General features: G+C 40.1%; 1 protein-coding gene across 3 annotated transcripts in view; it reads left to right on the top strand.

Moving 5' to 3' along the window:
• The first annotated feature begins 1,789 nt into the window (after positions 1–1,789).
• Tmem209 (transmembrane protein 209) overlaps positions 1,790–17,339 on the top strand; it is a 47,605-nt gene continuing 32,055 nt past the window's right edge. Inside the window, exons 1-6 of one of the 3 annotated variants that reach the window (XM_023702867.1) lie at positions 1,790–1,838; positions 3,280–3,416; positions 3,545–3,603; positions 5,080–5,214; positions 5,832–6,073; positions 12,025–12,226. In XM_023702867.1, the coding sequence (XP_023558635.1) occupies positions 3,280–3,416; positions 3,545–3,603; positions 5,080–5,214; positions 5,832–6,073; positions 12,025–12,226 (775 nt within the window). In that variant the 5' untranslated portion in view covers positions 1,790–1,838. Of the gene's footprint in view, positions 1,839–1,876; positions 2,091–2,473; positions 2,525–3,279; positions 3,417–3,544; positions 3,604–5,079; positions 5,215–5,831; positions 6,074–12,024; positions 12,227–17,339 lie in introns of those variants that run through there. The other 2 variants (XM_023702865.1, XM_023702866.1) reach the window with 2 other exon arrangements.

The raw sequence follows: 17,339 nt of genomic DNA, 5'->3' as shown, positions 1-17,339 counted from the left end.
ATATAGTTGCTTAGGTAACACTGATCCAATGGGAAATCACAAGGTAGGTGTGAGATGGGACAAAACTATGGTGAACCACTAAGATTACAAGTGTTGGCACACAGGTAATATTGATTGCAAGGGGATCCAGTGGGGAAGTAAGTCATGTATCAAGTGCACACAGAAAAGATAAGGACTTCATGTATCAAGTGCACACAGAAAAGATAAGGACTTTCTTTTTTTTTTTTTTTCCTTTTTGAGACCAGGTCTCCTATGCAGTTCAGGGTGGTCTTGAGCTCACTTTGTAGCCCAGGCTGCTCTCAAACTTGCAAGGATCCTCCTGCTTTAGCCTGCTGAGTGCTGAGATTACAGGTGTGTGCCCCTAGGCCCCGAAGAAAACGCCTTTCCACCCAAGGTGATTGACGCCTACTTAGAATATCAATCACTGCTGACCATTTCCTAGGGGAAGTACATGGGTGTAGTCCTCCTTTTTTCTTGAAGCTTGGCCTTCAATAAATGAGTCTCCAGCCATAGTTGTCTTCACTGACCTTTCCAGGGCTTATCACTCCCTGTCTGAATGCACACAATATTTCTTTTTTTGCAGAACTGGGGATTGAACTCAGGACCTTGCACTTGCTAGGCAAGCGCTTATTCTACTGAGCTATCTCCGCAGCCCCACAATATTTCTAAATAACTTAGCTATCTATAATTACAGGTTCTCCTGGGCATGGTTGGGTGGCACACAACTTTGGGAAGCTGAAGCAAGGAGAAGCTTTTGAGTTTGAGTCCAGTCTGGGCACCTTACTGAGACCCTATTCAAAGTAAAATTTAAAAGAACTGGGGAGGTAGCTCAGTGGGCAGGCCTTGGGTTCAGGCCCCATTAAAAGGGGGGAAAAACAAGTTTAAAGAGGATTCAGGGGCCAGGGAGATGGCTCAGTGGAATAAGCACTTCCCTGGCAAGTGCAAGGGCCTGAGTTCAATCCCCTGTTCCGCAAAAAAAAAAAAAAAAAAAAAAAGGGGGGGATTCAGGAGGAAGTTTCTGTTTTCAATGTTAAAACTACTACTTCAATAAAATAAATTGGTTTGGTTGTTGTGTTACTGCTGTACCCTCATCCATGGATATTTAAGAATTTACACTGGAGCTGGGCGTGGTTGTGCATGCCTCTAATCCCAGCACTAGGGAGGCTGAGACAGGAGGATCTTTGCGAGACCAGCCTGCACTACAGTGAACTCGAGATCAGCCGGAACTGCATAGCAAGAACCTGTCTCAAAAAGACAAAAATAATTTACACTGAGAGCTGGATGTGGGGATGTGTCTGTAATCCCCAGTATTTCAGACAAGTCTTAACTGCATAGTGAGATCTTGTCTGAAAAAAAAAAAAAAAACCACTGGGTAAAATAATTAAGGGAAATACACATTTTAACTACAGCAAGTAATACTTTGTCATTGCCAATGTCTGGACACATTGCCGCGCACACTGCATCTAGCCCTCAAAATCACCCATCTAAAATCTGCTTAGAAATGCGAGCCCGGAAGCACCCAAAAGAAGCTAAAATTATAGTAATATAAACAAAATTCATTTTCTAAAAAATATTTTTTACTGGGGGTTAAAGCCTTGCCCACATTTTGAGGCTCAGGGTTCTCCTGAAACCCCATAGGGAACCACAAACTCGTAAGCTTGTTTCCATAGTAAAGCTGCTAGCTCCGCCCCCCTGCGCCTTCTCATTCTCGCGAGAGGAGACAACCCAGTTCTTCCGGTACCCGTGGACCCGCCAGTCTATGGCGTTTCCTCGGCGCTTGCCTTTGCGCATGTGCAGTAGGAGTGGCGGGAGCCTGCCTCTTCCGGCTGAAGATCACGGTGCGTTTGGGGGGAACATTTTTGTGCTTCCTGGGCGTGAGTTCCACGCGGGCTTTCAGAGTTCCGCACCTAACTGATGTGCTTGGGATTCAGCCAAAAGAGAATGTGTCTCTTATGCCGTCACTTGTAGTGGAAAGGAGGAAGGAAGGGACAGGGGTGACAAAGTTTGTACCGAGGCACCAGGAGGGAAGCCCTCAGAACCCGGGCAGGGTGGCGGCGTGCGGGCTCCTCTGGTCTGGGCTGCTGCTCCTGGTGGCTGGAGCAGGTTTCCCAGTTGTGTGTAAGAATTAGGTCTGGGGAAACAAGGAAAAGCAGCAGCTCCCAATGTGGTGCCGGACGGAATGCGCCGTCCCCATTCTTAACTCTCGTTCCTTCACACCGTGGGTACCCTCTTGCCCTTACTAATTAACACACAAAATGGAGCAGCCTAGCTGGGGCATGTGGAGTGGAGAGTGCTGAGGTGCAGACCCAGCAATGGCTTCTGCATGGGGGTGTCAGAGAACAGCCTTTCGATTTACAGGATACAAATGGTTCCCTTTTAATGTACTACTACTACCATTGTAAATTCTTGTAAAACGATATTTTGTCATAAAGTAACCCTCTGTCTAGTCCATACAACAAAGGAAAGTGGTGTTAGCCTGGGGTCTCCTATATGTGTCTATGGCTGGAATGATATATACTGAAATGTAAGTTAATCACCCAAACGAAGGTGAAAATCTAAGCAGCCAGTGGCTGGTTCAGAACTTTTTGTGTTGGTTTTGATCTTTAGTTTTTTTTTGTTTTTTAAGTTACTTACAGGATTACAGGCCTGCACTGCCATGCCCTACTTTGCTGGCCAGTTTAATTCAGCTTAGTATTCATTCCTTCCTAAACAAATGCTGCATACTTACTTTGTTCCCAGTCTGGAAGTTCAGCCGGAAGGGAAGAAATGAAGACTCTTTCGGAAGAAACATTCTAGGAGACAAAACGTGGAGTATTTATTTGCAGGCAAAAACCAATCCTTACGTTGTAAAATATGGCAATTTAATTTATTGTTAGTATTAAATTGCTTGAAATAACTGGCTGGTTCTCTGAGAAGTATAACTTGGTTCCCTTTTCATGTACTACTACTACTATTATTTTTTTGGTGGTACCAGGGACCAAACTCAGGTCCTTCAGGCAAACACTTATTCCATTGAGCTATCTCTGCCCCCTCATGTGCCAATATTAAATGGGGAAAATGACAACATTTTAAAGAGGGCTGGGGATGTAGCTCAGCGGCGTAAGCACTTGGTTGGCAAACACAAGGTCTTTAGTTCAGTCCCTGTTACCATCAAAAAAAAAAAGCCAAACATTTTAAAGATGAGGAAAAGTATATGCAGTTTTTCTTTATGAAGATGTTTTGGTCTCTTAAACGGAGTAGTTTCTTTTGATTAATTCCTGTGCTTTTTCTTTTGAGTAGATGCAACGGGAGGCAAGCCCTAGTAATTCCCTTATTGACAGAACCATCAAGATGAGAAAAGAAACTGAAGCTAGGAAAGTAGTTTTAGCCTGGGGCCTTCTAAATGTGTCTATGGCTGGAATGATATATACTGAAATGTAAGTTAATCACCCAAAAGAAGGTGAAAATCTAAGCAGCCAGTGGCTGGTTCAGAACTTCTTTGTGGTGGTTTTGATTTTTAGGTTTTTTTAAAAGTTAATTGAAAAGCCTTTTTTTGTTTTTTCAGGACTGGAAAATTGATTAGTTCATATTATAATGTGTCATACTGGCCCCTCTGGTATATTGGTAAGTAATTTCCTAAAATTTAGATTTATTACTAATGAAAAACTTGCTGGCAGGGTTATGTATTGTCTGTTTTGAGACAGTGTCTTGCTATGCAGTTCAGGTAGACTTTGAGCTCATTTTGTAGTCCAGGCTGGTCTCAAACTCTTGCAGTGATCCTCCTGCCTCAGTCCCTCCATGCTGGGATTACAGGCCTGTGCTGTCATGCCCTACTTTCTTGGCCAGTTTGTTTGTTTGTTTGTTTGTTTTTTGCAGTACTGGGGGTTGAACTGAGGACCTTGTGCTTGACCAGACAAGTCTTTATTCCACTGAGCTATCTCCCTGGCCCCTGTTGGCCAGTTTAATTCAGCTTAGTATTCATTCCTTCATTGAACAAATGCTGCATACTTACTTTGTTCCCAGTTTGGGAGTTTAGCTGGAAGGGAACAAATGAAAACCCTCTTTTGGAAGAAACATTCTAGGAGAGGAGACAATCAAATTAAAAATACAGTTACAGATAATTATGAGTTCTGTGAAACAAGATAAAATGTGAGGATAAGAATTGTATTTGTTGCTCTTGACATACTGTCTCCACATTTTCAGCTTTCAAAATCAGCCCAGATTTCTACTCTATGGGTGCCTTCCTTAATTTCCTCTTTCCTTCCACTTCTCTGTCTCCTCTTCCATAATCCTTAGGCATGGAAAGTTCTTATGATGTTAAATTTCATAGCCTGTACAGATTAATGCAGAGCCTGTTATGGGAACTAACCTGACAAGTGGGAGGGATTTGGAATCTGCAGACTGATTCAGAATCATGTCTTACTAGCTGTATACTAAAAATCATTTAAAGCCAGATGTGATACATACCTATAACCTACCACCCTAGGAGGCTGAGTCAGGTGGGTTGCAAGTTCCAGCCTCACATGGGCAACTTAGCAATCAAAGGGGGATGCAGGGGCTGGAAGTATATCTCAGCGTCTAGTCCCCAATCCCAATAAAAGGTCACTTAGTCTCTCCATGACTTGATTCATTATTAAAGTAAGGGTGGGCTGGGGATACCGCTCAGTGGCATAGCACCTGCCTGGCAAGCACAAGGTCCTGAGTTTGAGTCCCAGTACCAAAAAAAAAGTGAAAATAGGGTGGTAAGGGTTGGTGATCGTTTGGTACTTCCAATAAATGCCCTGCACCTAATACATATTCATTAAATGTTAGCTGTTGGAAGAATAAGAAGGTAGTTTTCAATTTTATTAATGTGCTAAAGTATGAAGGGGTTTTGTTTCTCCACCAATACATGTCCTCCACCACTATTTTAAAACTACATTGCTGAAACTGGCTGTGGTGGCACACGCCTATGATCCCAGTACTCTGGAGGCTGAGGCAGGGAGGTATTGTGAGTTCCAGACTAGCCTGGGCTACAAAGTGAACTCAAGGCCAGCCTGAACTGCATAGTGAGACTCCATCTCAAAGACAATAAATAAAAATTAAATTGTTGTCTTCCAGAACTTGCTCTTGCATCTCTCTTCAGCCTTAATGCCTTGTTTGATTTTTGGAGATACTTCAAATATACTGTGGCACCAACAAGTCTCATTGTTAGTCCTGGACAGCAAACACTTTTAGGATTGAAAACAACTGGTGGTGAGTGTTCTATATGCTCTATCTCTTGTAAGGAGAACGTCAGCAACAAATATTTTTTAATTTTCCCTTTTCATAGACAGATCTGGAAGGGATTTCCAAGACTGTCTAGTTCAACTATATTAAACAGTACATTTTCTTAAGACTGATGGTTATCATTCTTAATGTTAAAACTAACATTCAGCAACCTAATGGAAGTTTATTCTACTGGTTCCTTAAATTAAGTGACTCTCTTGCTGGATGAAAGTCAGTTTTTTATTTTGAACTCCATGGAAAGAACAAATGACTAATTGTTGTCCTTTAGTAATATATTAATTTAAGAATCAAGCCCTTCTGGTACTTTATTTTTTTTCCTGAAAGGGAAAAAAACAGTTGGAACTGAGTGTGGTGGCCCATGCCCTCTGGAAGGCTGAGATAGGTGGATTGCAAGTTCAAGTCAGTGTCAGCAGACTGTGTCTCAGAAACAGGCTAGGAGAGGATATAGCTAGTGCAGAGGTCCTAGCTTCTGCTTCCAGAATGCCCCCGCCCCCCCAAAAAAATCCTTAAATCTGCATTTATGAAAGTTGTTTAAAAGTATATGTGTATGTAGATATTTATTTTGTTTTTTCTTTCCCTTCTAGTTGTACAGACTACTCCTCCACATGATCTAACAGCCACCCAGATCCCTCCCTCTACACCTTCCCCTTCCATTCAGGGGCAGAGCGTGTTGAGTTACAGCCCATCTCGTTCACCAAGTGCCAGTCCCAAGTTCACCACCAGCTGTATAACTGGATACAGCCCTCAACTGCAAAGCATGTCCTCAGGCAGCAGTAGTTCATACAGCCCTGGAGTGACCTACTCACCAGTCAGTGGTTATAATAAGGTAATAGCACTTCTCTTTTAGCCAGCACATTATTTTAGAATTTGGGAGGTATGCCATTGAAAATCATCCTGTGAGTTGGAGCTTCTCATTTTAATTAATTAATTAATTAATTAATTTGCAGTACTGGGGATTGAACTCAGGCCTCTGTGCTTGCCAGGCATGTGCTTATTCTACTGAGCTATCTCCCTGGCCCAGAACTTTTTCTTTTTTTTTTTTTTTTTTAATTTGTTATTTATGTGTGTGTGTGTGTGTGTGTGTGGCCAGCTCAGCCCACCAGGGGGCGGGGCTGGCTGGCATGTGATGCTGGGGGATTGAACTGTGGTCCCAGTGCTTTGCTAAGCCTGTTCTAAGTAGGTGCTTTAGACCACTGAGCCATCTCACCAGCCCAGAACTTCTCATTTTATTTCTCTGTGATGGCACACACTGTAATTTCATCAAGGGTATTGCTGTGAGCTAGAGGCCAGCCTGAGCTACATAGTAAGAGACCCTGTCCAAAAAAAAAAAAAAAAAAGCTTCTCATTTTATTAATGAGAAATCTATTTTTTTACTTTAGTTTCTTTTACTCATGTTTTCCCCTTTTTGCTGCTTTACGTGAAACCTGTGTTTACATTTAGGAAATTGTAATCTTTTTATCATGTTGGTTTTTATCCAGAATAAGACTGGATTGTCATATGGCTTGACACGGGACTATGAACACTTTCCATGGATGAGTGCAAACCTTCATTTCAAGCTCCACGAAAATTTGGGTTTTGACTTTTACCCTTAGTAACACAAAATTTATAGATTTACATTTTGATTTGATTTTGTTATTTTGTGTGTCTGTTCTTTTAATTTATACATTGGATTTTTTGAGACTGTGTTTCACTATGTAGTCCAGGCTGTCCTTGAACATAAGGTGATCCTCCTGCCTCAGTCTCATGGATGTTGGGAGTACAGCATGTGCCACCAAACCTTTATTTTTTTTGGCATGTGGGAGAGGAGTCAAATTCAGCACCCTTTGCTTGCCAGGTGGGCAGTTATGCCACTGAGCTATATCGCTGGCTCTGCCTGTCTTCTTTTAAAGCATCTCTCTTTGTAATGAAATTCCATGGTACTTGTTACCCAATATTAAAATCATTTTCAGCATATAATAGAATTTAAATCTTTTTTTTGTTATTTTTTGATTTTTTTTTAGGCTGGCTCAGGCTACCTTAAGGGCAGGTCTGGTAAGGCAGGTGGAGGTGGGGATTGAACCAAACCGTGGTTTTCCTGTGCTTGACTGCATTTGCATGAGTAGGTTCTTAAATAACTGAGCTAACTAGCAGGCCCTCTGGTTTGTTTTGTTGTTGTTGTTACGTTTTGAGACAAGGTCTCACTGTGTAGTTCGGGATAGCCTTGAACTTGCTATGTAATTGAGCCTGGCCTTGAACTTAACTGCAGTCCTCCTGCCTCAGCCTCCTGAGAGCTGCAACTACTGGCATGCACCACCATGTCCAGCTAGCTTGTCATGTAATAGAATTTAGAAAATTACCTGGTACAGTAGTACATGGCTACTGTCCCAGCACTTAGGAGGCCAAGGCAGGAGTATTCCAAATTCAAGTTCTTCCTTGGAAAATTGGCAAGACCTTGCCTTGGAATAAAGAATAAAAGAGCTGGGAATGTAGCTCAATGCAAAAGCCCTAGATTCAATCTTCAGTACCATAAAAAAAGAAAAAATGAATTTAGAAAATTTTGTGTAAGTTTAATGCTAGGAGAAAGTACGTGTATATATTGATAATTATTAATCCACAGGTAAATACTACCATAAGAAAAGCACTATATGATTATTATAGAAAATAGTCCTACCATTCCAAAATAATCTGTTTAATAAGGCTGAAATTTCTCACCCCCGGAAAAATGGCTATTATCTTTTTTTTTTTTTTTTTTTTTGTGGAGCTGGGGATTGAACTCAGGTCCTTGCACATGCCAGGCAAGCACTTATTCAACTGAGCTATCTCCCCAGTACCAAAATGGCTATTAGGCTATTATCAAGACATCAAATCAAAAATAAATAAGTACAAATTTAAATTTAAATTAAAAAATCTAAGAAGGGGAGGGACAGGATTATATATATATCTCAGCAGCACAGGTGCCTGCCTGGCAAGTGGAAGGTCCTGAATTCAATCCCCGCAAAAAGAAAGAAATCAACTAGTAACAAATACTGGAGGGGTTATTGGGAAAAAGAAACCCTTCTTTGTTGATAGGAGTATAGACTGGTATAACCACTCTGGAAATCAGTGTGGATATTGCTTTAAAAACCAGACTTAAAGATCCCATTCAACTCAGCTATTCCCCTGCTGAGTATCTTCCTAGAAGAGTTAACAATATATCACAGAGATATATGTGCATTCATGTTCATAGCAGTGCAGTTTGTCCCAACTAACTCTTGGAAACAAATGGCCATCAACCAAGGCATGGATAAAAAGATGTGGACTTTTTATACAATGGAGTACTACTCAGCCACAGTGGATAAACTGGATACTTTTATAGGTAAATGGGTGTGGCTTGAGACCATACTCATAAGTGAAATAAGTCAGACTCAATAGGTAAACATTGTATTGTCTCCCTAGGGAGAGAAGCTAAAAGAGTTAAGATCCAAAATGTACTGTAGATATTGTGAAGTGAGAAGAAATTGCTCAGCAGAAAGGAAAAACTGGGATAGGGAAAAAGCAAAAAAAAAAGTATATTGTAAAGAAAGATTTGCACTCATAGCGCTAATATTGTTTGGACAATTAAATGCCTATATTTCGTTCTCTGAGTAATTTAAAGGTAATACACAATGTATTAATGTTACTCCTACTTTGAAATTTTGATTTATTTATTTTTTCTCTTTGGACAAGATCAGGGGTGTTCAGGGTGGTTTGGCTATAGACTGTTTTCTTTTTTTAAAATTTTATTTATATGTGTGTGTGTGTGTGTGTGTGTGTGTGTGTGTGTGGCCAGCTCAACCCACCAGGGGGCGGCGCTGGCTGGCATGTGGTGCTGGGGGATTGAACCGCAGTCCGTGTGCTTTGCTAAGCTTGTTCTAAGTAGGTGCTTTAGACCACTGAGCCATCTCACCAGCTGCAAGACTGTTTTCTTTTTCTCTTTAAAATTAGAATCCAAGATACCATAGTTTAATCTTGAGTATTTTTTTTTTTTTAATTTTTAAAAACTTTTGCTAATTCTAAATATCGCAGTACATAAAGTTCTTGGTAATTTGGAGGAGGCAGGTAGCAAAAATCCAAATCCAAGGGAATTTTACCAATTTCCATTATCACAGAAATGTCTGAGAGTATTCATTGAGCTTTAGAAGTATGCAGGGTAGAGCTGGGGAGATAGCTTAACAGCATGCGCACCTGCCTGGCAAACGCAGGGTCCTGAGTTTGATCCCCAGTATCAAAAAAAGAGAGAAAACAGTAAGTATGCAGGGTATACAGGACTAGTAGGAGTGAATGAATGAATAAATAATCCTAAGAAATATAAATGATGCTAAGTGAAGAGAGAACATTTTCTTGGGTAAAAAGATACTGTTATAAAGCTTTTCTCCATATAACTTAAAATTCCAGCCAAAGTCTCCAATGACTTTTTTTTTTTTTTTTTTTTTTGTATTTTATGGAAAGGTCTACAGGGTGTTCAGGGTCTACTAGATCAGACTTGTAGTGATCTACCTGTTTATAGCCTCCCAAGAACAGGGATTACAGGCGTGCACTGCTACGCCCTGTCTCAATTGCTGTCTCAGTGCACCCCACGGGCAGGGCCAGCCTGGCAGGCCCAAGGATTGAACCCCAAGCCCCTGCCCCTGCTTGCAGGCACTTTAATCTGCTGAGCTACTTGGCTGGCCCTTCAAATAACTTTTTTTTTTTTTTTTTTTTTTTTGTAGTTCTGTGAAGGTTACTTTTTGACTTTAAAGTTAATACAGAAAAACAGTCTGGGAGGTTTTGAGTTAGAGGTTATATGGAACCTTCAAGAGCTTTCAGTGATGCAAACAGCCCTCTGCAGCATGTGTGCCATAGGTTCCACCACTGCTATAGATGTTAGCTTTTTTGTTTTGTTTCTGGTGGAACCGGGGATTGAACTCAGGCCCTTGCACTTGCCAGGGAAGCTCTTATTCCACTGAGCCATTTCCCCGGCCCCTAGATGTTAACTTAATAATTAAAATACACCTCTTGGGGGCCGGTGAGATAGCTCAGTGGACTAGGTGTCTACCCTGCTTAGTTATTTAAAAAAATATATGTAGTATATACACTAAAGTAGCAATGCAGTAGCATCCCCAGTGCAATGATAACATAAAAGGTTTTAATATGTTAGCTAAAAATATAAACCACTACACTAATTATCAGTTAACATGACTTCGTTATGAAATCCAATAGAAAGAAACTATTAGTAAATAGGAGGCCAGTAATTTGTATTATAATGCTTAACATTGTAAGGATAAGGAAAGCCCAAATAAATGTACCTGTTTTTAATTTTACTTCATTTTGAAGAGAAAAAAAAAGTAAGAATAGAAACAAAGACAAACAGAGCAACATATAATACACATGTTACAAATTTTCAAATCAATAACAAGTTAACGGTTATATATATATTTTTTATTATTTTTTTTGAATTATATAATTCTTTTTAAAAAATTTTATTTATTTGTGTGTGTGTGTCCGTGTGTCTGTGTCCGTGTGTCCGTCCGTGTCCAGCTCAGCCCACCAGGGAGCGGGGCTGGCTGGCTTGTGGTGCTGGGGGATTGAACCCTGGTCCCTGTGCTTTGCTAAGCTTGTTCTAAGTAGGTGCTTTAGACCACTGAGCCATCTCACCAGCCCAATTTTTTTTTTTTTAACGGTTATATTACATTATTTTTATTTTCAAACCTGTTACATTAACATGCAGGTATGCAACGTTGGACAGATAATTGAAGATTAATGCTTGCTTTCAATATGCCTTATTTTTTACTTGTTTTTTTACTATTTAAAATTTATTTTAAAGAGAACTTTATAATTGATAACAGATTAGAAATGGTTCAAATTTAGAAGAACAAGATGAGAGGTATTCAACCTTGGTTTTTGTATTGCACATTGCTGTCCTCAATATAGTTGCTCAGATCGTAGATATCAGCATACAGAGTTAGTCAAAGTGAAAATTCTAAATACTAACTGCTATTTGAAAAAAAAAAAAAAAACTGATGAAAGTATTAGTATAGGCATCTCAGCCATCCTGTATATATACTTGTATGATTTTTCGCCTTTTTTCCTGTCTTTTCTCCTTTCCCTCATCTTCATTGTTTAATCCTTATGTTCAGTTTCTTTCTGTTTTACAATATCTGTCCTACCTTTCAGATTTTATTCTTTTAGGTTCTTACACTAGGGAGACAATATTATATTTACATATGTGGGTCTGATTTATTTCACTTATAAGTATAGCCTCTAGTTGCATCGCTTTAAAACTCTTTATCTTCTGAAGAATATCTTGGTTTCAAGTTTTGAAATATTAGGAGTAAAGATATTATAAACTATAAGGAGAAAAGCTGTCATAAAGCTATTATATCCATGTATAATTTTCTGTGTGGACATAGGTTTTTAGCACCCTTTAGGTAAGTATAACAAAGAGCGCAACTGCTAGATGGTATGTTAAGATATTTCACTTTTTTTTTTTTTTTTTTGTGGAACCGGGGATTGAACTCAGGCCCTTGCACTTGCCAGGCAAACACTTATTCTACTGAGCTATCTCCCTGGCCCCTAAGATATTTCACTTTGCAAAGAACTGTGCAGCTGTACTAAAATAGCTGTACTGTTTCACATTCCCCCCAGGAATGAATGAGAGTTCCATCATTCTGCAACCCCATCAGTATTTGGTGCTATAGGTGTTCTTGGATTTTGACCATTGTAGCAGGTGTGTCACTCTTTAAAATTCAAAAAAATCTAAAATAAAATTTAAAGAAGCTAAAATCAATTTATTTTGTGTAGTTGGCAGGCTTTACCTCCTCTCCTCCTTCTCCATACCCTACCACGGTTGGCCCAGTGGAGAGCAGTGGCTTGAGGTCCCGCTATCGTTCTTCACCCAGCATCTACAACTCACCTACTGATAAGGAGGACTACATGACTGACCTGCGTACTCTGGACACTTTTCTCAGAAGTGAAGAAGAGAAACAGCACAGAGTTAATCTGGGTACACATATTTTCTTTATATCTAATGCACTCGACATAGTTCTTAAGCTATCATTTCATTATTTTGATATTTGTGCATAAATTTGTATGTCCTTTTACCAATATACCTTAGGAGACAAATACATTTTTGTATTACCTTATATGTAATATAAGTTTGGCAGTTAAAATTAACTATCAAATTTAAGAAGTAAAGGGGTTGGTGAGATGGCTCAGTGGTCTAAAGCACCTATTTAGAACAAGCTTAGCAAAGCACAGGGACCGCGGTTCAATCCCCCAGCACCACATGCCAGCCAGCCTCGCCCCCTGGTGGGCTGAGCTGGCCCCCCCCCACACACGTGCACGCGCATACACACACACACACACACACACACACACACACACAAATAAATAAAATTTAAAAAAAAAATTTAAGAAGTAAAATATGGCTGAACCGGGTGTGGGGAGATGGCTCAATAGAATAGGTGCTTCCCTGGCAAGCGCAAGGGTCTGAGTTCAATCCCTGGTTCTGCCCAAAAGAAAAAAAATAAGGCTGAACTAACTGAAAAGTTTTGACCATTTCATCTACAATAAGATTAGAAGCCTTTTCACATAATACACTATCTCTGTAAAGTTTAGATTGTGAAATGTTTTTGAAGTGGCATGTAGCAAAGCTTATTCAGATAATAGCCATCTCTTCAGGTAGTGCTTTTGGGGCTGGTGTGTGACTCAGAATGAGGACAAAAGTAGTATTTATCCTGTTCTTTTTCAGAACATTTTTTGTCTTTTAGTAGTTCCTTAAAGCCCATAGTTTACCATGGGAAACAATGTTACGAAATTGTAATGTTTTGGGTAGATTTGAGTATTACAAAGTCAATTATTTGAAACCAAATTAGATTATTGAACCAAGTAATCATTTTCCCTCAGGATCTTTCAGAGAAAACACTTAAGGCGCTACAACTTGGGCCATGTGGAGGAAACCAAGTTATTGGACTATGGCTCTTTGTGTTCATTGAACTCTCTAGGACTTTTTAATACTGCCTGAAAGTGCCACAATGTTAAGGAAACAAATCAATAGTATCTTGTTATATTATCCACATTTTTTTCTTCTTTAAATTTTGAAATATTTCAAGTTACTGAAAATTAGAATATAGCACAGTGATCTCTATACATCTTTGTAATTTTCAGATGTTTTCTGTCACAATTTTTTCTTTGAGCTATATAGAAGCTATGTAGATATATTGCTGTTCGGAAGTGTTATTGGTGTTGCTTTTAATTTTTAGGTTGAAGAAGCGTAGTTAGCTTTATTTGCTCCAAAGTTAATTGTACTGTCCTTAAAGATTCTGGTGTGTATCTGGGTTTTTCTTATCTTTCTTTTTTATTTTATTTTATGTATTGATTTATTGATTTATTTATTTTTGCGGTACTGGGGATTGAACTCAGGACCCTGTGTTTGCCAGGCAAGCACTTATTCTACTGAGCCATCTCCCTGGGCCCTATTTTTTTTTTTTTCTTCTCTTTCTTTTTGTAGAACATAGGGAGTATTGGTTGGTTGGCAGCCTTTTTGAAGACTTCCTCTTAAGCTTGCTATGTGCTCACTTTTTTTTTTTTTTTGGTGCTCACTTTTTTAAAAGTGTTTTTTTTGTATATTGGAAAATTCATCTCCTAAGTTTGGTCTCTGTTCATTGAGTTCAGATTCTATGATGACTAATAACTGACATTCTTAAATTCTTGTATTTCTTTAATTTTTATCTCCTTAATCTACCATTTATTAAGAAAGTTATGGGGCTGGGGAGATGCCTCAGTAGAGCAAGCACAAGGGCCTGAGTTCAATCCCCAGTTCCACCAAAAAATAAATAAATAAATAAAAAAGAAAGTTAATCAAAGCTTTGGTTGATGATTTTTTTTTTTTTTTTTAGGCAGGTTCTTTGTTGACCAGTTCAGGCTGACCTTGAGTTTACTGTGTAGTCCGGGCTGACCTTAAACTCAGAGCGAACCCTGAGTGCTGGGATTACAAATGTGTTCTACCACCCTTGGCCTGATGGTCTTTTATTAAGTATTTCCTCATAAGTGTATCAAATTGCTAAACACATGTAAGATTTTATATACATATAAATTCAGAATATAGTAATGTCATTCTGGTAAATTATCTTTTCCTCTTTTTGCTTCAGGTCTGTTTTGTCTGATATTAATACAGCTATACTATACTAATAACTTTTGGCCAGTGTATCTGTGTCCATCCCTGTATCATTTTTTCTTTGGTGGTACTGGGTTTGGGGATTAATCCAAGGTATGCTCTTCTACCGAGCTAAATCTCCAGCCCTTTTTTTTTTGAAGCAGGGTCTCACTAAATTGCCCAAACTGGGTTCATACTTGGAACCCTCCTGTCTTAGCCTTCCTAGTGCTGGGATTGTAGTGTGAGCCTCTCTGTGTGTGTGTGTGTGTGTGTGTGTGGCCAGCTCAGCCCACCAGGGGGTGGGGCGGGCTGGCATGTGTTGGCTGGGGGATTGAATCGTGGTCCATGTGCTTCGCTAAGCTTGTTCTAAGTAGGTGCTTTAGACCACTAAGCCATCTCACCAGCCCCATAGTTGTGTATTTTATACAAATTAATTTGTAAGTAATATTCTGTGGTAATTTACTCTCAGACTATATAAATATGTATTCTGTTCATCATATTTTAAAATTTGGTACAAGGTCTCACTACACAGCTCAGACTCTTAGTGATCCTTCTGTCTTAGCCTCCCCAGCACTGGGATTACAGGCATATGCCACCACACCCAGTGCTTTATCAAATGTTTTAAAAATTTATTTATTTATTTATTTATTTGGTACAGGGTCTCACTATGCAGCTTGGACTCATAGTGATTCTTCTGTTTTCAGCCTCCCTAGTGCTGGGATTACAGGCATACACTACTGTGCCTAATTTTGGTGACCTGCGAAGCAGGCTGGGGGTCTGGGGCTGGCATGGCATACAGTATTGGGAAACAAACCCAGGTCTTTGTGCTTGCCAGGTAGGCACTCAGACTGCCGAACTATCTCCCCAGCCCAGTCATCAAATTTTTGGGTTTTTTTTTGGTGGAACCGGGGATTGAACTCAGATCCTTGCGTTTGCCAGTCAAGCGCTCAAATTTTTGATGTAGTACTTTTAACATCCTTTTAAGATTTCTTTTGAAAAATAAAGGGCATAGTGGTACATGCCTACAATCCCAGCACTTGGGAGGTTTAGGCAGGAAAAGCTTTATAAATTCAAGTTAATCTGAGCTATATAATAAATTCAAGGCCACCTTAGACTGTGCAGTGAGACCCTGCCTCAAAATAATCAAAGAGAAAAAAAAAATTGCTACTATGTGATTGTGGTAATGTTTACATAAAATTTGTCCCGCTTAACTTTTTTTTTAAGGGTATAACTCAGTGATAAATAAGTATAATCACATTATGTAAGCACCTTTTAGACATATTTAATGGCATTATAAGATAAACTTGTTCTTTCTCCCAATCATGTAATTTATTTTGATGTTTCATGTCTGAGATTTGCCTAGTGGCATCCCCTCTAAGATGACTGTTCTTTGTGACATGAGCCTGTCATTTCTTGAGCATTGTCACCACTACTACCACTGCACAGTTTCTAGCCACACAAGTTATTCCAGGCTCCTGTACTTACTTTGGCTGGCTCTGGAGTTATCTGTTTCTGGCATTCCCCCCCCCAGCCCCCCCCGAACCAGGGATCGAACTCAGGCCCTTGCACTTGCCAGGAAAGCACTTATTTCACTGAGCCATCTCCCCAGCCTGGATTTATCTGTTTCTTCTGGGTACCCTGTTACCTTTATTAGAGATGCTATTTTATTTATTTGTGTGTGTGTGTGTGTGTGTGTGTGTGTGTGACCAGCTCAGCCCACCAGGGGGTGGGGCTGGCTGGCATGTGGTGCTAGGGGATTGAAATGCGGTCCCTGTGCTTTGCTAAGCTTGTTCTAAGTAGGTGCTTTAGACCACTGAGCCATCTCACCAGCCCCCTAGAGATGCTATTTAAAATTAGTGTCTCGCGTATGTGTTGGCACATAACTGTAATTCTCACAGTTGGGAGACTGAGGCAAGCCTCATAAAAAGATTATCATAAATTTGAGGCCCGCCTGAGCTACAAAGTGAGTTCAAGGCCACTGTGATGTTATGTAGTGTCTTGTCTTTTAAGAAAAATGAATATATGAGCTCTAGAGTATGCTGTTGTTACTGGATATTATGGCTGGCCCCCCACCCCAGGCCCCATGTGATCATAGGTGGGACAACTTTTGCATAGGTGGTTGAATCTGGAGTGTGTGATTGATTCATGGTGAAGTGCTGGGATTAAGCATACTAAGATTGGGCTGGGAAAGATAGCTCGGTGGTCTAAGTGGCTGCCTGGCAAGCAAAGGACCTGGGTTTGATCCCCAGTTCTGTATGTCATGCTGGCCCTGGAACCCAGGGCTGTGCCAGCCACCAAAACTGGGTGTGGTGGTGTATGCCTATAATCTAGCACTGGGGAGGCTGAGACAGGAGAATTACTGTAAGTCCAAGTTAGAGCTGAGCTGCGCAGCAAGATTCTATACCAAAAACATACATACTTACATATATAAAAAAAGATTAAGGGTACTAGGATTAAGGGTGGCTGGTTATTGAATCTACTGATTGGCTTGGCACTACACTAGTTCCAGGGGCCTGGACACAATATAAGTGACAGATGGGCTTGTTTTGTCCGTTGGTTGCTTTGCTACTTCTGCCCAAATGAGACCTCCAGTCATAGTTTTTTTTTTTTTTCAAAGGAACTTTTTTTGGTCTTATTTTTACTATTTTCTTTTTGGTACTGGGAATCGAACTCCGGGCCTCACGCTTACTAGGCAGGCACTGAGCCATGTCCCTGGCCCAATCCCTTTTTTTTTTGGCAGAACCAGGGATTGAACTCAGGGCCTTACACTTTCCAGGCAAGCACTTATTCTACTGAGCTATCTTCCCAGCCCCCAGTCATAGTTTTTTTTTTTTAATTATTTATTTATTTTTATTTATTACATTTATTTATTGTGTGTGTGTGTGGCCAGCTCAGCCCACCAGGGGGCGGGGCGGGCTGGCATGTGGTGCTGGGGGATCGAACCGTGGTCCCTGTGCTTTGC

Source organism: Octodon degus, unplaced genomic scaffold (genome assembly GCF_000260255.1).
Source record: "Octodon degus isolate 3935 unplaced genomic scaffold, OctDeg1.0 scaffold00160, whole genome shotgun sequence".
NCBI classification, from domain to species: domain Eukaryota; kingdom Metazoa; phylum Chordata; class Mammalia; order Rodentia; family Octodontidae; genus Octodon; species Octodon degus.
The sequence above is the reverse complement of the archived record's forward strand: the minus strand, read 5'-3'. Positions and strand labels throughout refer to the sequence as shown.